Raw genomic sequence first — 20959 nt, forward strand, 5'->3', positions numbered from 1 at the left:
CATCTGTGAGGTTATTTCTCTCTGTAGAAATAAGCTGATAATAATAAGCCGAGTCCTAAAAATTAAACTATCTATCTTGTGGTCATATTCCTATTCAAAATGCCTCTTAAGAGATTAAGTTACAGCAATTCAGATTCAGAAAAGCAAACAGAAATTAGAACTTGGAGGGGTTTTTTTTTTGTTTGTTCGTTTTGTTTTGTTTTGGTGCAAAAAGGTGATTTTATTAAAGCATGGGGACAGGACTCATAGGCAAAAAGAGGTGCACTGGGGTCACGTTGGGTAATGGAGTTTGATGGCTTTTTTTTTTTTTTTCACCTAAGAGAATTTCATAGAGGCAATCACAAAGACTGGCATAAAATCTAAGCTTATTTCATTCAAGCAACATTTCAATGTCTACTAAGTACACTGCATGAGCACTATTACTAGTTGGCTCTCCAGAATTTAAATTTCCTAGTACCTTTTTTTTTCCATCTAGCAGATACATCTTTCACACCAAAAAGGGACTTTGTATTTAAATACTCTGGAATTCTCGTCCCAAAGAAAAAGACTAAAAATAAACAATGGGCAACTCAAAATGACTCTGTAATTGTGCACGGCAGAATATTTTTACATTTGTTTGTTGGCACTTCATATTTTCAGTCATTCGATAGCCAACTGTTGCTCCCTCTATCAACGACACAGAAATCTGCAATCCTACAAAGGATTAGATTTTCTGATTTCTCATAAATCATCTCTCATTTCCTCCAATATTTACATTAAGGATGAGTTCCACAATTGTGTTCTCAAGCTTGGAAAAGGTCATGAATCAGGCCAGTGTCAGGCCCCACAACAACCTCTTGTAGATTTTCAGAAGGTCAACCTACTCTCAGTGGAAGAAAACCAGATTATTTAAATGTTCCCCATTTACTATATCTTTTTAAAAAACAGCAAGACAGTTCTAGATTGCTTAAGTCAGGCTTCTTAAGAGTCAAGACACAATAGAATTTTCTAGATTTGTTAAATAAGGCTTCTTGAAAGAGAATCAAAGCTCTATTCTAAATGATTAAAAAGGCAAAACTAAAAAGAGAAAACTAGTTGATCCACAATTGTTAAGGATCAAAGAGGGAAAGAGCAACTCAAGGAAGTAAATTTCTTTAAACTAGCCTTTTAAAGATGCAATACAAAATACATCCATAAAACTATCATATATACTACCAATATACACTGAACTTTCATAGATTACCTTCTGAATTGTTAGTATTTTTAACAGGAAGAACTAGGGGAGAGGGAAAGTTAAGTAAAAAATAAGTTTTTATATGACAACATAAATGTACAACCCAAAGAAATATAAATTCTTGAAATAAATACTGTATATTTGAACATGGCTACTTGAAATTGTTGTGCTTTTCTGACTTTAAGCCACCACAGCTTGGCTCACCACTACCACCATTCCTTCCTAAGACCCCAACACACAAACACATACACACACACACACACACACACACACACACCCCATTTAAAAAAATACAAACCATACCTTTATATGTCAAAAATCAAATTTCACAGAGGAGCACAAGAACTCAGAAGTCTCAGGATTTACCAAAAACCAAAAAACAAGCTAAACTATGAGCTACTAAGACAAATTCAGGCTTAATATATACACTGAATTTTTAATAAACTCATAATCACTGGCTCTTGTATCACCAATTTTTTTCTAACACATCTAAACTTATAAACTAGGAAAAAAAAACTTGAAAAATCATAAATGAAACAAATTAGTATTAAAACAAAATTTTTTTTAAATCTACCCATTTTAAAATAGAAGTATTTTGCCATAAACCATTAAAATAAGAGTTTTTTAAACTTTTTCCCACTGCAATCATCCTTATTGGAAGCAAAAATGCAATACTATTCAGTACTTTGGAATTTCCTATTTATGAAACAGCCTAGACAAAATGCTTTTTTAGTAAGTTGCTAATAGAGATTCATGAAAACTGCAAAGAAACTGCCCCAGCAAAGTTCCAATAAGGAACGTCATTTGAGCACTTTGCTCCTAAGGAGTCTAAACAGCACTAGTCAAACTACCTTCTGGGCTTTGGTTTTAATCAAGCTTGTTAGCTGACCTGGTGCGGACATCATTTACATGACTCACCTCAATAAAATATAAATTACATTAAGGATCCATAACTTAGTCACTTACATACTATCATCCAGTAAATTACAATGTTCTACACATCATATTACTGTATATAGATAGATATATAATCGATCTAGATTATCTATTATCTACACACACACACACACACACACACACGCACACGCACATACCCCTACAGAGACATACATAATGTTTATGGATCAATAGTCTTTTTCTAAGACACCTTTGAAATACCTACTATAACCACTAACTGCAGAAAGAAACCAAATGGTACAACTACTACACTGCATTAGAACTCAATGTACTTGTGGGATGCCTGGGTGGCTCAGTTGGTCTATAGCTTCGGCTCAGGTCATGATCTCACAGTTTTGAGTTTGAGCCCCACGTTGGGCTCTGTGCTAACAGCTCAGAGCCTGGAGCCCACTTCAGATTCTGTGTCTCCCTCTCTCTCTCTCTCTCTGCTCCTCCCCCACTCGTGCCCTCCCTCTCTCTCTCTCTCTCTCTCAAAAATAAACAAACATTAAAAAAAAAAATTTTTTTAAAGAATTCAATGTACTTGATAATCTATCCCCAAGACATTCTGATTATATTTCCTAATGAAATTTTTGTTTTTACCAAGTAAAAAAGTAAAGTAAATTATTCTTATATCAGCAACAGCAAGCTGCCCAATTTGCTCTTATCCACAAAGTAAGAACTTGAAGATGTAAAAATGTAAATAAACTCTAAAACATCTGCCTTCTCTAAGCTATTAGATCACAAATTCACCTTTCACTAAATCCCTCACCTAAACTTCCTTATTTCACAAAAATGAATTCAGCAGAATTCATCCAATAACTGCCTTAAAGATAAAGTGAAGAAAAAAAAAAAATCAATCAGACTCTATTTCTAGTTATTTTGGCCAAAAATTCTGTGCTACTTTCAGAAGGACATCAGATCAATGCACTAAATGTTATCCTGCCATTCAAAAGACCTAAGTATATTACAGCACTACTACTCTTTGAATAAGGTTGAATAACCATCATCTCTGGTTCTACTCATATTCACTGTACACCATGGTAAATGGAAAATCATACCTAGCATAACCTCAAGCTCTTCTACATACCACTGTGGAAAGAATATAAACAGTTCTTACCAAAGTCCCTTCCAAAGATAAAGATTCACACTCCAACATTTTTTTTACTTTTTTCCAAACACATTCAAGAACAAATACAACTTACTTTTCATTTTGAGTGCAATAATCAGGTAAGTACTGAAATCCACATGTGCATCCAAAATTTAAAACTCAGTTTGCAAAGAAAATCCACATGATACTGGCTAAATCTATACAAAGACACTGATATTCCAGAAACCTAGCTGCTCCCCGTGAAAATAAATAGTAAGTTTTTTATTTGTGAAACATATTTTTACAGTATTAACCAAACCTAAACACACACAACCGAATTAGCAAAGAGAACACTGACAGCTATAGAAAAAAACAGTACGTATGTTTTTTAAAAAAGCCTGATGACACCTATAATTATATAAACCAATTCGGACTCTACAACTTCAACAGCAATGGCAATTTTAAAAGATGCCCCACGCCTGGGTGGCTCAGTCGGTTAAGTGTCCGACTTCTCAGGTCATGATCTCACGGTCCGTGAGTTCGAGCCCCGCGTCGGGCTCTGTGCTGCCCGCTCAGAGCCTGGAGCCTGTTTCAGAGTCTGTGTCTCCCTCTCTCTCTGATCCTCCCCTGTTCATGCTCTGTCTCTCTCTGTCTCAAAAATAAATAAATGTTAAAAAAAAAAAATTAAAAAAAAAAAAAAAAGATGCCCCAGGGGCACCTGGGTGGCTCAGTCGGTTAAGCGGCCGACTTCAGCTCAGGTCATGATCTCGCAGTCCATGAGTTCGAGCCCCGCGTCGGGCTCTGTGCTGACAGCTCAGAGCCTGGAGCCTGTTTCAGATTGTGTCTCCCTCTCTCTCTGACTCTTCCCCGTTCATGCTCCGTCTCTGTCTCAAAAATAAATAAATGTTTAAAAAAATTTTTTTTTTAAAAAAGATGCCCAAGACATATTAAATAGGTCGGGCAAATTTCACACTTCTTGGTGCCACCACAAAACCAAAATTACTGAGCAGGATATAACAATGACCCGATAGTGCAATTCTTAAATCTTCCTCCTGTCTAAAATAGTTATAGTAGTATGATGACCACTGTCAAAACTCAATCTTTTCTAAAAATAAACATATATGTCCCATTTCAAAAAAGTAGAGATAAGTAGAGTATCATCGTGGAGAATATATCTGAAATTTCAGTTTGATAACTGAAAAGTTAGGTTTTTGACATTTGCCAGCAGTCCCACAACGTGCTGGCCCTGTGCCATCATGGCCTGGTGCCAGCCTGATGCAGGGCCAGGCTAAAAATAGCAGCCAAGCAGCAGCTGGAACACATAGGTCCTTGTGACCTCAGCTTTATTTCCCTAAATCAAGGGAGGTTTAAGGGGAGGAGACAACTAAAAGCAGAGAAGGAAGGGAACAGAATAAGCTCTCAGCTGGTATTTTCTACCTCTCCCAGATTTCTTGCCTTTTTTCCTACCACTCCCTCCTACTCCTCACTCCCACCACTCCATCTTCCACACTCAAGAAAGGAGGAAAGACAAGAAGGAAGTGTGGGAAGGGGAGAAAGGGAGGAAGACAGTGAAGCGCTGAAGAAGGTTCAGAGGCTCCGCCACCTCCTACTCTCAGGTTTCTCTCACTTGATTCTACCATCATCACAAACCAGCCACTGGTCATTTATTTCAGTCCTCAGGTTTGCCATGGTCTAGAGAAAGTAGAAGAAAAAAAACACATAGGTGACTGGCAGGGAAGGGGTGGCCTAAAAGACAGTGTGAAGAGTACAAAATCAGAAGTGTCAAGAAGTGCTAAGAAAACAAAGTCCTAAAGAAATAATGCAAATGTATAAAAAAAGATGCTCCTTCACATACACCAATAAGATTACAAATTTCTGGTATTTGAATTTTAGGGGCTTATATTATGACAAATATTTATGAAAACCATGACCATCTTGTCTGTGGAAATTGGTTAATATCAAGCTGTAGCAGGAGCAAAGGTTGAGTATAACTTCGGCAGGCCGTCACCAAGAAAGATTAATACAACACGAGAAGAGGCTCCAGGCTTTGCCTATTACACTGAAATTATAAAACATCAATATTTCATTTATAAAAATGCTGGTCACTGTTAGCAAATATTTAACAGGTACAATGTGGCACATATAGCATTCTAAATTGTACTGATCTAATTAAGAGAATTTAAATCTTGCTTCTGTGGACTCACTCTACATGCTACCTTCTTATGCTTATTTTCAGTATAATATCTTCCATCATTAGAGATCTGACACCAATTAACAATAAAAAATGCATTAAGTAAACAGGGAGACTGGTAAATAAGGCAGGACCAGGCAGTGAGTCACCTGAATTTAAGCACATTAATTCGCTAAATGAGCTTCCAATTTATCTGATCAGTTTATTCAGTTAGTACCAGTTTAAATGTACTGACAGGTCCTACTGCATCCTTCAAATTAACATCTTTCCAATGAACTCTCTGACTCTCAAAGAATATGAAATCTTTTTACCAGCCACAAGAAATAATGATTTTTAATCAAAACATTTAAAAGGGGCCTTAAAATGAGATAAATACAGAATTTCTAAATTTTACCTTGAAAGATTACCTTTGCCCCATATATACCACATTTAGATCCAACCTGCTCAGTCGGTTCAGCCACCAACTCTTGATTTCAGCTCAGGTCATGATCTCACAGTTTGTGGGACTGATCCCCACATTGGCCACAGAGCCTGCTTGGGGTTCTCTCTCTCTCTCTCTCTCTCTCTCTCTCTCTCTCTCTCTCTCTTTCTCTCTCTCTCTGTCTCCCCCCACCCCACCCCCCGGGGTCCCCCACTCATGTTGCACGCATGCTCTCTCTCCCTCTCTCAAAATAAATAAACTTTTAAAAAAAGTTAAAAAATGCCCAATGGAAGATGATCAAAATCACCCCACACAACCATCTTCCAAAGCTGAAATTCATAAGAGAAATTTGTGAAATGCAGTTGTTCAAGTCAAATTCTAAAATACATGTTAAAATTCATAGCTGTGGGCACCTGGGTGGCTCAGATGGTGAGGCGTCCGACTTCGGCTCAGGTCCCGCTCTCATGGTTTCATTCATTCATGAGTCAGAGACCCGCATTGGGCTCACTGCTGTCAGCACAGCACAAAGCCCACTTCGAATCCTCCGTCTTCCTCTCTCTCTCTCTTTGCCCCTCCACCAATGGTGCTCCCTCTCTCAAAAATAAATATTTTTTTTCAAAAATCATAGAGTTGTGGGAGCCTGGGTGACTCAGTCGGTTGAGCATCCAACTCTTGATTTTTGGCTGTCATAATTTCATGATTCATGCATTCAAACTCCACATCGGGCTCTGCACTAATGGTACAATGCCTGTTCCAGATTCTCTCTCTCCCACCCTCAATCTGCCCCTCCCCCACTCGCGCTCACTTTCTCTGTCTCAAAATAAAATAAACCTTAAAAAAAAAAATCACAGTTGTGATAATTTAAAATTCTGGCCACCATGAAAATCACTCCATAAAGTAGAAAAGACTATAATAAATCTAAAGATGAGCCCTCTGGAATAGTTAATGATGATGCATCATGGGCATTAAAATTTTTTAATTTTTTTTTAATGTTTACTTATTTTTTTTCAACTTTTTTTTTTTTTTTTTTGGGACAGAGAGAGACAGAGCATGAACGGGGGAGGGGCAGAGAGAGAGGGAGACACAGAATCGGAAACAGGCTCCAGGCTCCGAGCCATCAGCCCAGAGCCCGACGCGGGGCTCGAACTCACGGACCGCGAGATCGTGACCTGGCTGAAGTCGGACGCTTAACCGACTGCGCCACCCAGGCGCCCCATTGTTTACTTATTTTTGAGAGAGAGACAGAATGTGAGTGGGGAGGGGCAGAAAGGGAGGGAGACACAGAATCTGAAGCAGGCTCCAGTCTCTGAGCTGTCAGCACAGAGCTGGAGACAGGGCTCGAACCCACCAACCATGAGATCATGACCTGAGCCTAAGTCAGACCAACTAACTGGCCCAACTAACTGAGCCACCCAGGCGCCCCTCGTGGGCAGTATTACTTAGAGGGTAAGAGTACCACCCAGAGAGGCTGTGTCTGGCTCAGTAATGTACCAGTCTGTGTAAATGGGCAAAGTCACTTTCATTTTTTTCCAATACTTCAGTTTCCTCATCTGTAAAATGAGAATGATAACAGTACCTACCTCATAGGACTGTTAAGAAATATAAAGTGCTTGGAGCAGTATCTGGCACAAGGTTAAGGGTATGAAAGTGTTAACTACGATTATTAGTTAGTAAATGTTGTTGCAGTAATATTAAAAAGCTCACCGTAAATCATGCTTCCTTCAATAAAGAAAAGCCACCCAAACAAGAGGTGTTTAGGAATTAGAGAGGTTACTAAAGTTCTGAGACCACATCAATTACATGAAAGATCCCATACGTCTAGGGACTGTTTATATACTATTAACTGGCATGAGGGTAGGGGATTCTGACAAAAACACTGGAAAAGCCTACAAAAATAAGTCAAATGTAGACACTGGTTAAGTTTTCATAAATGTACTAAATTCAGAGCAGCCAAATTTCTTACTGGGTATTAACTTCTCTTGTTCTGCACAAGCATTTTAAACATTTAGTAAATTCTTTATTACATAGGTATACAGGTATAGGAGTGCATTCATGTATATTCACACAACTGTAATGTAGTTTCATAGTTAACAGTCTAACTTCTTCAGAACTTTGGTCTCATCCTACAACCTCTACAATTTCCAAATGTCTACAAATATTTTCACACTAGCATGTATTCAGCAAGCTACAATCATTGCTTAACTGAAGCCATTAGATTTCCACCAGAAACTGAAATGCTATCTAGAAATACTTTTAGAACATTCAGTAAAATGTTAGCCAAATAATCTCTCCAACAGTCCAATCATTTTACATTCAAGAATATGCCTGGCCTGGGGCATGTGGGGTGGCTCAGTCGGTTAAGCGTCTGACTCTGGATTTTGGCGCAGGTCATGATTTCAGGGTTTGTAAATTCAAGCCCTGCATCTGCCTCTGCACTGATAGCCTGCTTGGGATTCTCTCTCTCCTTCTCCAACTCTCTCTCTGCCCCTCCCTTGCTCACGCTCACCCATGCTCTCTCTCTCTCCCTCTCTCTCAAAAATACTTACTTTTGAGGGGCGCCTGGGTGGCTCAGTAGGTTAAGCGGCCGACTTCAGCTCAGGTCATGATCTCACGGTCTGTGAGTTCGAGCCCCGCATCCGGCTCTGTGCTGACAACTCAGAGCCTGGAGCCTGCTTCAGATTCTGTGTCTCCCTCTCTCTGACCCTCCCCCATTCATGCTCTGTCTCTGTCTCAAAAATAAATAAACGTTAAAAAAAAAAAAAATTAAAAAAAAAAAACTTACTTTTGAAAGAGAGAGTAGTTCAAGCGAGGGAGGGCAGAGAGAGAGAGGGACAAAGGATCCAAAGCATGGGGATCAAACCCATGAACTGTGAGATCATGACCTGAGCTGAAGTCAGCCAATCAATCGACTGAGCCACCCAGGTGCCTCAAATAAATAAACTCAAAAAAAAAAAAAAAAAAAAAAAAAAAAAGACTTGTCCTGGAGCCTGGAGCCTGGAGCCTGGAGCCTGGCTGGCTTAGTCAGTGGAGCATGCAACTCTTGATGCCAGGGTTGTGGATTCAAGCCCCACAGTGGGCGTGGAGATAACTTAAAAAGAAAAAAAAAAAAAATCTTTAAAAAAAATAAAAAGAATATGCAGAGTTCTAGGCGTTTGTGGAATTCACCAAACATCTCCAGCAAATTAACAGGCGGACTGAAGGGAGGAAAAACAGAAATTCAACATTTAACTTTGCAATTTATTACCCCTCTCTGGACAAACTACTCAACATGTCTGCACCTCAGCTCTACAAGTAGATAATAACTATCATACATCTGTTAGCATACTTTAAGAAGAAACAGCACAATGTATCTACACACAGGGTCACTGAAATATGCTTCGGGTAATGATACCCAAATGACACTGAGTTCATCTCCTTTTATGTGCACTTGTGAACATCAAATTAGTTACAAATACGTAAGAAAATACATGTAAATATATACAATACATATTAACTGACCCGAATCTAATTATCACTGAGGAATCCCACAAATATAAATCACTTAGCATACCCTTACCAAAGTCCACTTACTATGTGCTGAAAGTCAATCTTTAAATTTCAAATGAAAACCAGATTTTGCACTGCTTTCTCTCTAAAGCTTACTTTAACTACCTTTTCTAGATGAGAAAAATAAAAGGAAGCATCCTATTTTTAAAGAACTAAAAACCATGTTTAAAGCATATTCTTAGCAGAACACATGGCACTGAAAGCAAAAACTGCAAAGATGGGGTTTTTTTTCCTAAGCTTATTTATTTATTTTTGAGAGAGACAGAGAGAGACACAGAGCACAGGTGGGGAAGGGGCAGAGAAAGAAGGAGACACAGAATCCGAAGCAGACTCCAGGCTTTGAGCTATCAGCAGGGAGCCCCAATGCCGGCTTGAACTTACCAAACTCACCAAACTTACAAATGCCAGATCATGACCTGAGCTTAAGTCAGATGCCCAACCAACTGAGCCACCCAGGTGCCCCTGCAAAGGTATGTTTTTTAAACAAATCTAACTAACATACTTTATTTGTGAGACTGGCTAGGACTAAGAAACTAGAGTCTCCTTTCATGAGACAAGACTATGTAGTATTTTTCTCCAAATTACCATTTGAGACTGATTTTTCAAAAGGAGATGGGAGAGTCTTCCTATCCACTTAAAGGAAACTGTTTATGTTTTCTAATTTACTGTAATCCCCAAACATTTACACATGTCAAAAAATTAATAAAACAAGAAAATTAAATTAGGGTTTTTTTGCTGTGAGAAAGCACTGGTCTTGAGATTATACAATAATTTGAAAGATAACTAAAAATGGTTTTGTGAGTCCCACATAGTTTATTGTCACCTAAAAGATAGTTGCCTATAATCTGCTTTGTTTCTAAGATGTTTATAGTTAACTATGATCTTCTTTCTTTTCTAGGATATTTGTCCCCTTAAATATAACAGTTGAAGGTCAACAACAGTTCAAGTTTAATGACCACCCCTATAAAAACTGCTAACACCACAGGAGTTTTGTTTAATTTTATGTGTATGTAACAAAGCTTCTTAAAGGTACCAAATTCATTTTGAAGTATTAAAGCAAAACGGTTTTCTAACACAAAAACAGAGCATGTAAGCATGTGGAATTACTACAGACCCAATTGTGTAACTTTTAAAAGGGGCAGCTTTCTTAAAAGACAACATTGGTATTCTTCCATTGCCATCCTTTTCACTGAACATACTGCCCACTGAAATCAAACATTAACTAAACCCTTAATATGAGTGTGACCAGAAAAGATGTGCTGGCCTGCTTCTTTCCAAATGAAACATTTAGAGTTAGAATTGATGGCAATTGATTACCCATTGTGAAAAGAAAAGAGGCGCAGGATAAACATCTTAAAAATCGGCCAGAACATACTTAAGACAATAATGACTTGAGTTGGTCAATTAATTGCAATAATTCTTCTATTAAAGGACATGTTCCACAGTCATCCTGATGTTTCTAAAAAGAAAGGCATCAAAGTCTTTACAGAAAGGATGAAATTCAATGCACAGTTGAAATAAAATAATGGGGATGGCCTTTTCCTCCTCACCCCAAGGGTGTACTCAGGATACAACTCACTGTATGGCAAGAAATTAAAGCCTGAAGCAATAGTAAAAATGTTTGCTTAATTCAGATCTGCAATTCACCTTCCATCTTATTCAAATCTTTTGGCTACAAGTATTGTTGTTTCCTGAACACTTTAGATTTCCTCACTGGACCAATACTAGCCACCAGAGATGGAAATTCCAAGATTTCCCCACATATAATTGAAAAAATTGAAATTTTAACCTTCCTCAGAACAATGCTGAGCACATACTAAGTACTCAGATACTTTCAAAAATCAATTGTAAGCAAATCAAACATTTTAACTGGCACAGAATAAAAGAAGACATATGCAACTAGTTTCAAACTTTCTTTTGTGTACTTTTTCATTAATCAAAAGGAAGAAAACATAGGATCTGATTTTTAAATGTCCTATATTATCACTTCCCTCTTGAAAAATGCTTCCAATGAAATATACTATCAACAGTAAACAAAACATCCCATTCTAAAAGTGTACCCAGAATCATACTTTCATGTAACAATCTCTGGTCTATAAAGAAAACCAAAACACTCAAAGAAATGCCCACAAATTAGCCTTAAATAAAGTGACTAAAAATTTTATGCAACCTAATTCTAAAACAGATTCCCTTTTACTGCCTTGCCACTCCCTAAAACAAGAAATTTTAAGTTATGAATCTAAAAAGTCCATAAAAAAATGTTTACCAAAGTGTTAACAGAATTCCGGGCAATATTCTTTTCTCCCAAAAGTAACCAGCAAAACAGAACAAACAAAAAAAAAGCAACTCCTTTTAAAATTTATCTTCTTCCTGCCCATACTAAAGGCAAGATCCCAGTTTTGTTTAAATACTTATTTTAAACTGATTAGTCACAAATTAAGCAAACTTGTTTGTTTCAATACAAAATCGAATGTATACCAATTTTCCGAAAGAGGACACACACACACCGCAAAACAAACAAAAAATTGAAAAACACAAGATAATTTTTCTAAGACTTTTTAATTACAAAAATGAGCGCTTCTGATCTTAGAAAAATCCAACCATAAGACAATCATAAAATGAAAAGTAACCCCCCCCCAAAAGTACACCCATCCACTTGACTGCCCTTTTCCAAAGATAACCACTATTCATTGGTTGCTTGTGTAGCCTTCTAGAAATTTTTATGCATCTGTAAGTCTATCTTTTTTGTTTTAAACAGAAATTACAGACTACTGTATGAAGAGCTGACTTGTTTTTAAATAAAATACTCTGGTCACCTTTTCTTATCAGTATATATATTTATCTCTCTCTCTGTTTTTCACGGTTGCATAGAATTCCATAGAGTACTTCTTAACCAGTTCCCTTCAGATGGAAATTTCCACAGACTCCAGCTTTTCAGTATTACAGATACTGCAATGAGCATTGCTCAACGTACAGAACATCTTTGTGCATGAGTATCAATGAACGTAGAAAATAAATTCCTAGAAATGACATAAAAAGTCAGAGCCAAGGAACCAGGGAGGCAGCAACTTCTCCCACCTCCTCAGCCAATTCTGCGTACTATCTACCCATCTTTTTTGTCTTCACCGATGTGGAAGAAGAACGTGGCCTGTCACCTTTACTAACAACAAGAGTGAAGACAAATTGATCATTTACATTTCTTTGTGAAATGTGTTGCCCGTGTTTTAACTAAATTATTCATCTCTCCCTTTTATTTTTTAAACTAATTTTTCAGAGTTCTCGTTAGCCTCCAACATGCTGCAAATATTCGCCCCAGTTAGCTGCTTAACTTCATTTATCACGTTTTCAGTCTTCCAGAAATTTTTAGGTTTTTTTATCCAATTAAATTTGTCTGTCTTTTAATTCAAGTTATTTGTCCTTAAAATTTGAGTTCCAGGTCATAATAAGAAAGCTCTCTTTCCCAGGCAAAACTTTGGGGAAATTTTTTTACATGCCTTCTAAATTATTACTTCAGTGATGTCGATAATATTTACATACAAGCACCTTCAGCAATGACTCTCTCTTGATATAATATCAATCAATAAAAAATTAGCGAACTACACTTTCTCCAAAACTTCCAGTAATTAACTGATGGACAGTTCTGCACCAATTAAATACCATTTACAACTACTACATCAAAGACTTAATTTTTTTCCCTTTAAATTTCTTCTTAAAATAGGAGTTTAAAAATAACTAATAAACATGTTTAATTTCTGGGAAGTCCCAATTCATTGACCCTCAATACTTAAAAAATCTTCAACAGTGTCAAACAACTAGATTTTCCCTGCTGCATCTATAATTTAGTCATCTCTACAAAAGTCAGTGAATACTTCCTGTACAAACAAACTTGTAATTTTGAAATACCAGAATATTGCTTATGGTTCTATCATGGTATATGGTGTTATTTTCCATGTCACATTCTGAAGCAAAAATGACTTCTACCTCAAATCGAAAAATTACAAAATAAGCCTCTTGTGTTAGTATACCAATTCAAACCACCACTTAAAGCTAAGTTAGATGGTTAATCTAGCCATTCTCTCTGTTCTTCATCAAGGAAAAGAAATCCTGGTCCTGAGTTTTCTATCTCACAGAGCCAGCTGCCAGGCATTTAACAGCCTTCCATCTCATAAGCTGACTGGCACAACAAGTAATACAACTTGGAAGTTAAGGAAAATGGCACAACTCAGAGGGGAGAAAAGAATATTTTCCACAATTTGTACAGCACTTGTTTAGCACGTATGTAAATGTTTCGGAAAGGGTGGTCAACTCTTCAAGCTATGCAAACAGCATCATACGACTTCATATCAACTACTGCCAACTCCATTCAGTGGCCTCCTTCCCCTTTGGGGACTATTCAAAAAGTTACTATTTTCTTTTACAACTCACCCAGGCCTCTTCACTGATGAAAGCAGGCAAAGCCCACGCTGTGTGTCTGTCTCCTAGAGAAGATTGCATCTTTTATTTATCGCCCCTTGGCTTTATTTTCACAGTGAATTCCTGGCTTAAATGCAATCAGCCAAGAAACCCTCCCTATGTGCTCTCCTGTCATTCCTCATTGCTTGCAAGCAGAGTCAAGCACAGAAGGGGGAAAAAAAAAAACAACACTCAACATTGCCAGCCAAGCCATAAAAATTCCCAAACTCTAGTTTCGTTATACTGAGAAACCGTGGATGTGCTTCAATCCGTTTCAACCCAGCAGGAAACAAGGGGGGGGGGGGGGTGTAAAAAAAAAAAAAAAAAAAAAAGGAGGTATAACTTTAAAGAATGCTAGTTAGATTTTTTTTTTTTTTTAAGGATGGATAGCCTCAAAAGTTAAACCTCCTCTAGACATAAGGAGAAGATACCGAACCTAGAAAAGACAACACTGGGGGCTGCCTTTGGAAATAAATGACCATGCAGAAAATCACGTTTGCAGACTGCATTAGAATTCAAATTAACTAAAGAGAATTAAAATAAATCTTAATTCTCTTTTGCGGCCCCTATCCAGACCCCCACCCGACTCCCAAAGAGAAGGATAAAAGAACGGACTATGGAAAGAAAGATTAAAAATCAGAGACAGCGATGCTTCCAACCCTCTCCCCATTCATTAGGTACCATGTTCACCACCACAATACTATTTAAAGTAGACAGCAATGCGGGGGGGGGGGGGGGCAAAATATGCCGTTTGCAATCAGGAGAAAAATATGGGGGGGGGGGGGGAGTTTCATTATAGCATTGTTCTTTTCACTCCATCCCAAACATCCCCATCCTACGGCTGAAAAAGATATCTGGCCAGAAAAAAACATTGGGGGTAGGGAGTGAAGACAGGGAAAGCTTTTAAACTCGGTATTTGAGAAAACTCTCATGGTCTGTCAGAGAAAAGGAGGGCTGTGCAGCTTTAAATCACAAGTCCTGCTCGCCTTTGTCAAGTATCTTCTACTTTACAAGCTCTGAAAAGAAATAAAGAGACTCTTTTGTTTGGGTCTCCCTTTTCGGAGGATGACAGAGAACTGAAAGGGGCACAAATAAACCTGAAAACGAGAACAAAGTGCGGGGTCGCTCCCGGCTGCCAGGCGGCCGCGCCTGGAGGGACGCTGCGCGGCCGCGGAGCCCCTCTGCCTCGCGCTCCTGCCGCCGCCGGCTGCGAGCGCAAAGCCCGTAACTGCTCACCGCGGCTCGCCCCGCGCACGGCCACCGGCCACCTAGCGCCAACCAAACTCCGGCGGCAGAGGCCCCCGGGCACCGCCGGGCCCGACAGGAAAGGGAAGCGCAAGCCGCTCCTTCCCCGGCTCGCGCCCATGGACTCGGGGACGCCCTCGGGGGGAGAGGTCTCTGAGGAGAGGGAGTCCAGCCCGCCGCCCCCCTCCCTCCTGCGCACCAACTAGGCAGGGGAGGCGCGGGGGGAAAAGACACATTTAAATCCCCGGGCCGCCGGCGGAGCTCTCCCGGGCCAAACCAGACGCCGCAACGACCCCGGAGCGCCACGGCCGCCAGCCCGTCGGAGCCCCGAAAGGAGCGGCAGCCGAGAGGCATTAAAATGTAGTCCCCACCCCTCCAATAGAGAGGGCGGGGAGGGGGAGAGAGGAGAAAGAAAAAGGAGCGAACCGCAGACAAGGAGAGAGAGCAGGGTGAGCGCGAAGGGCGGCCCGGCCGCCGGCTCGGCCCCGGCCGGCATTGTCTGTGCGGCCCGCGCCCCCTCCCCCGCCCCGCACGGCCCCGCCACACACACCCTTCGCCGGAGCCCGGCCGTCCGCCTCCGCCTTTGTCCACAACCACCCCCCAAAAAAGGGCGAGCAGCCCTCCGGGACGTGCTCCCCGGGAGAAGGGCGGGGAACGGAGCGGGCCGGGGGCACCCGACACCCACCCCGCCAACCCCGCCGCGGGGCGAGTCCTGCTGATTCATTTCCCACTCGCGCTGGCCCGTCCGGGGAAACGGGGGCGGGGAGGGGCGAGAAGGAAATGGGCGCTCCGCTCGAGAGGACGGTCCGGGACGGTGAGGGCATCGGGAGGGGGTGCGGACGCGCGCCCAATTGAGGGGCTGCCGGAGGAGAGGGGGCGGGCGCCCCCCGAGGGACTGACGGACGGACAGACGGCTCCGCGGCTGCCCCGTGACTCACCGACTTGCAGGACGTTGTCGACGCAGCCGCTCTCCAGCAGCGCGATGCCCCGGCGGAAGGGCAGCCGTGTCTCGTCGCCGCCGTCCGCCGCCCCGGCGGCCCCCACCGACGGGGCCCCGGCCCCAGCGGCGGCGGCGGCGGCGGCGGCAGCCGCGGCGGCGGCCGAGGTGGCGGCCGGCGAGGACGAGGAGCCGCCGCCGCCTGCGCCGCCCGCGCCGCCGCCCGCGCTGCCGGGACCGCCGCTGTCGTCGCCGGGGCCGCCCGCGGCGCCGCCGCCGGTGTTGAAGGACGAGTACATGCAGATCTCCCGCTCGCTGCGGGGAAAGGACCAGTAAACGATGCGGCGCTGCACCGGCTCCGGGATGCGCTCGAAGCGCTCCTCCACGCGCTGGAACGGCCACTTCTCCGCCACCTTGCGCGCCGCGATGTCCAGGAGCGACTCGGGGCTCTGGGTCTTACCCGGCGGCAGCAGCCCCAGCGCCGCGCCGCCCCCGCACGCCGCCACAGCCGCACTGCCCGCCCGCTGGCCGGGCCGACAGGCAGAGCTGTAGCCGCCACCCGCTCCTCCACCGCCACTGCTGCCCCCGCCGCCACCGCCGCCGCCCGGCCGGCAGCAGAGCCGTTTCGCGGGAGGAGGCTGCTGTCCGCGCTCCGCCATGACCGCGCCGCTTCTAACCCGACAGCGGAAGTGCTGGGACCCTATAAACGGCACAAGGAAGCGCGACACGCACACGCCGCGGCGACGCCACGCTGCCATCTAGGGCCCGCCGCTCCTTGTACGGGCACGAGAGGCGGGGCCTTCTCCGTGACGTCGGGGTTGAGGCGGGGAACGGATAGGGGGACCTAGGGCCAGGGGCGGGGCCCATGCAAATCGCTGAGCTGAAACATAAATAGAGCACTCCGCGGACACGGGGGTAGCGGGGGCGGCGAGGTTGGGTGCCCGGTGGGTTGTGAGAATGTCAGGCTGCTGTGACGCGGGGGGCGGGGCTCAGGCGGGGTTCCCGCGGGAGGGGACGGGCAGCCGAGCCTGGCCTAAGGTAGGTGGGTCTCTGTGCCCCCTGCCAACTCAACTTCCCCCTCCAATTCCCTGCCGCCCTTTGATGTCCGGCAAGTGAAGACGCGCCTGGTGTGTCTAAAAGCGGAGGGAAGGGGAGTTGGCGGCGGGGGGGACTTGGGGAGAAGAGCCCGGGGAAGGGTCCGGGCTAAATGAGGGGCGGGGCCCGCGAGCCAATGCCCCACCCCCCCACCCCCGTCAGAGCCTGGCCGCCCGGGGAAAAGCCTCTGGGCGGAGGAGGCGCTTTCAAAACAAAGAAATGCGGCGTGGAACCTGAGGGACGGGGGTGGAGAGGAAGGCAGAGGAGGTGCGGCCGAGGCAGCTCCGCTGCCCGCTTCCCCTACAGTCAGCCCAGGGGAACTCCCCCCACCCCCACGCCAGCCGGGACTGCGGCGCTGGGGAAGAGGGAGGAGGCTGCGCTCGGCTGTTTTCCAGTTCACTTTTGCAGACCCGGGTAGGGAAGGAGAGCGGCCACTCAGCTGCCCCGCATGGCTGCAGTGCACCCGTCCCGGATTCCCGTGTCCGCTGTATCCCGGCGGCCGGTCTGGGAGCCGAGCCGGCCAAAGTGTTCCAAAACGCGCAGAGCGCTCGGAACCTGCCCCGCAGCTCTGCGACGCGCGTCCTGAGCTGGCCGTGGCCTCCCGGCCCTAGCGCACTCTCAGCTCGGCGGGCGAGGAAGCTGGCCAGGCCTCTGGCGCGGAGCAGGGAAACTTGAACCGGCTCGCGTCGCCCCCGCGGCCGCGCCGCCGAGACCCAGCTCCAAGCTGGGTGCTCTGCTCGAGGCAGAGGGTACACCGGGGCAGTGGATTTAGCGAACACACATTTGTGAGTACACACGCCACGGACGCGCGCGCACACACACACACCCCACGCGCGCGCGCGCGTACAGCCCCGCCGACTGGAGACGGCGCGCCCCGGCCGCTCGGCGGCGGACGGCTGCTGCTAACGCGCTGGGTGCGCAGTTAGGTCGGCCAGGCTCGGCCCCGGGTGCCCGGCTGCCAGGAACCTAGGCACTCCGGACGCTCGCCGTCCTCCCAGCCGCGCTGGCTACTCCCGAACGGCCCTTCCACTCGGGTAAAGGCAGCGAGGGGGGCGGGCGAGCGAAGAGCGCTGCTCGCTGGTACGAGGGCGCCGGCGAAGGCAAAGAGGCGAGTCCCGGGCTGAACGGGGAACCCTGCGGATATTGTTCGCACTCCACAGACCTCGGTCAAATCTGGGTCCAAGCCGCAGACTTAATTAGCGCGTTGGCGACATCCTTACTCTTCGCCCCACCTTGTTTTTACTGTAAATCGTGATACTGATACGGTCGCTATTGTGGGAGATAAACCGTATCTCCTTTGACACTTTCACGTCTTTTAAGGTTATTGGCTGGTGTTACCCACCTGCCTGCTTCATTGCCTGGGTTAAAATGAAAGGAAATAGAGTGCGTCTGAATTTTAAAGAAAATCGCCCACCGAAGGCCAAGGCCCAGGGGACCTCGAACTGCCGCCGGTCTTGGCTCTTAACTGTGGTCAGGCCTTGAGAAGACCCAGGCTGCAGGTCCCTGGGGGATGGGATGCTGGCAGACTGTCCATCGCTACCTTACTTGTTAGGAAAATTTTGATGACATAATATTTCTGTATATCTGTCTGGTATTTGGGGTGCACCTCTCAATGCTTAGGTAAAGGCCTGAGAAAAAAGCTGGAAGAGAATCTTTATAGGCAAATGGGAGGGGAGGGCTCTTTCCTCTAGTTATTACATTTCTGGATCTATTAAAAATAAAAATAATGTTTAAACTTTTGAAAAACATAGGTGATAGGAAAAAAAGTCGAAAAGTAAAATACAATTTGAGCTCTTCTCAAATACAGTCATGATAAGTCTCAGGCATGTGTAATATTGTGTACATTACCAAGTATTTTCATATGATACACACAGAATCGCTTATCTGGAAAGTAAAAGATGACAAAACAGGTGCCCCTAGACAGGGTAAGTGATTTATTCAGGGTCATAGGATGTGTTAGTGGAAGACATTAATTTATATTGAACAGAAAAATAGACACTTTGGAGGTGCCTAACTTTAGAGATCTCGATTTTGTAATGAACCAAAGAGACTAGATTTCAGGCATCATCCTACGTTGGAGGGATCTAGTTTAATTTAAAAAAAGAATCCAGAGCCACCAGCTCCTCTCAGTTTTCCCTTCTGCAGTAGCTTAAGCTGAAACCACTCTCCCTCTTGAATTGCTCTCCCCTGGTTTCCCTGACACTTTACTGTGGCTCCATCATCTCCAACTCATCTTTCTCTGCTTTGTCTTTGGTTTTCTCCTTCTCCAAACTCTTTAACGTATAATACCCTTCCTTACAGCCTATCCTCGTCCTCTTCTGCATTTTTGGTGACCTACCCCTCGTAGAGTTTCCACCATTCCCATCCCCTAGTAACGGTCTCTGCTTCAGCTCACTTCTTTCTTCCTGGTGCCCGTGGCCACCTCAAATCCAGAGTACCACCTTTCCCTGGAAACCAGGATCTCTTCCTTCCCCTAGACTGGCATTACTGTTGCCGCCTGTTACAGGCCCCCAAGCTTTATGTCTCTTTTCCTTTTCCTGCGACTCCCATGTAGGCTTACTTGCTGTGTTGTCTATCCCAGTCCCTCTTGCTGCTCAATTATTCCGCCTCTTCACTCTGCAGGGCCTCCTCACTGGTATGTCTGTATAACCTTTCCTCCCCCAAATCCTCCTCCACCCAGCTGTTGTGCTTCCTCAAGTACAGTTCTGACTGTGTCACCCTCCTGCTCAAGTTCTTTTAAATGGCTCCGTGCTGCCTATTGGCAAAAGACCAAACTCAGATACGATCTTGACCAAACCCAGCTTTCCAGCCTTATCTCCCATAAAAGCCAATAGCACTTCGAGCTTCCCAACAGGATTTTTCTTATGCTCCAACAGGACTTCTCCCAGTTCCCCCAGAAGTCCTCCTCATTTTCCCACTCCCCACATTTGCTCAGGACAAGTCTACTGCCTATAATGTCTCTCTCTTCCGTTGCAACTTGCCAAATTCCTACCCTTCTTTCAAGGACTTGCTCAAATGCCGCTTCCTCTGGGAAAACCCACCTAGAAGTGTGATCTCTCTCTTCAAGCCCTTCTAACACTTTGGATCTTTCCTATAGCATCTATACCATTCTACCTGGCATCACAGTTATGTTTACACTTGCCTGAGCCATTCGCATTCTCTCCCTTCCCTGGTTAGAAATCCTCTGAGGATTGGGATTATGCCTCAACCATTTCTGTGGCCCCAAGTGCCCAGCACCATACTGCAAGGCTTCTTCCTCCCCAGAGGTTAGCTTTACCCCTGAGCCAAGGAAGAAGTAAGTCACCATATGTTATGATTGGTTGGTACTGTGCCAGCTCTAGTTGTGGGGATATTTACAGTGTTTTCCTGGTGTTCATAGAATTCGTTACTAAATTACTTATAATTACCCTTTTCAAACAGGACCCTACCCCAGGGACTAAATCAGGACTAGAGGCCCCTGATTATGCTCCAATATTTGCCATTAGGCAATGGTAAGAAATAAAAGTACAAAACGTCTACAGCTTCCCAAATGATGTGACTCATCATATCACATCACATATCACATCGGCCACTGTGGTCAGGGGCTAGGCTGACAGGCAAACTTCATTAACAGGACTCCCAGGAACTAAACTGAGAGCCTCAAGGAAGAGACACTCCCTCCCCCAGCACCAAATCTAGCACCTGCTCTGTGTACTTGGATGCCTACATGGATGTATGGCAAAGGAATTTATTTGAAAGGGGCAGTAGAGTCCTATCCAGAGACCTAGCATGGCACCCTTACCCAGGTAAATTTCTAATTTAAAAATGAAAAATTTGAGGTGCCTGGGGGTTCA

The 20959-nt window shown here is 44.2% G+C and overlaps 1 protein-coding gene across 1 annotated transcript in view; it reads right to left on the reverse strand.

Moving 5' to 3' along the window:
• ZSWIM6 (zinc finger SWIM-type containing 6) overlaps positions 1 to 16725 on the reverse strand; it is a 199427-nt gene extending 182702 nt beyond the window's left edge. Inside the window, exon 1 of the mRNA XM_086700215.1 lies at positions 16033 to 16725. Coding sequence (XP_086556341.1) covers positions 16033 to 16690 — 658 coding nt within the window. The 5' untranslated portion in view covers positions 16691 to 16725. The remainder of the gene's footprint in view (positions 1 to 16032) is intronic.
• Between the last annotated feature and the right edge of the window lie 4234 nt (positions 16726 to 20959).

The sequence above is a fragment of the Puma concolor genome, chromosome A1 (genome assembly GCF_028749965.1).
Source record: "Puma concolor isolate L17-30 chromosome A1, mPumCon1.1.hap2, whole genome shotgun sequence".
In the NCBI taxonomy this organism is placed as follows: Eukaryota; Metazoa; Chordata; class Mammalia; order Carnivora; family Felidae; genus Puma; species Puma concolor.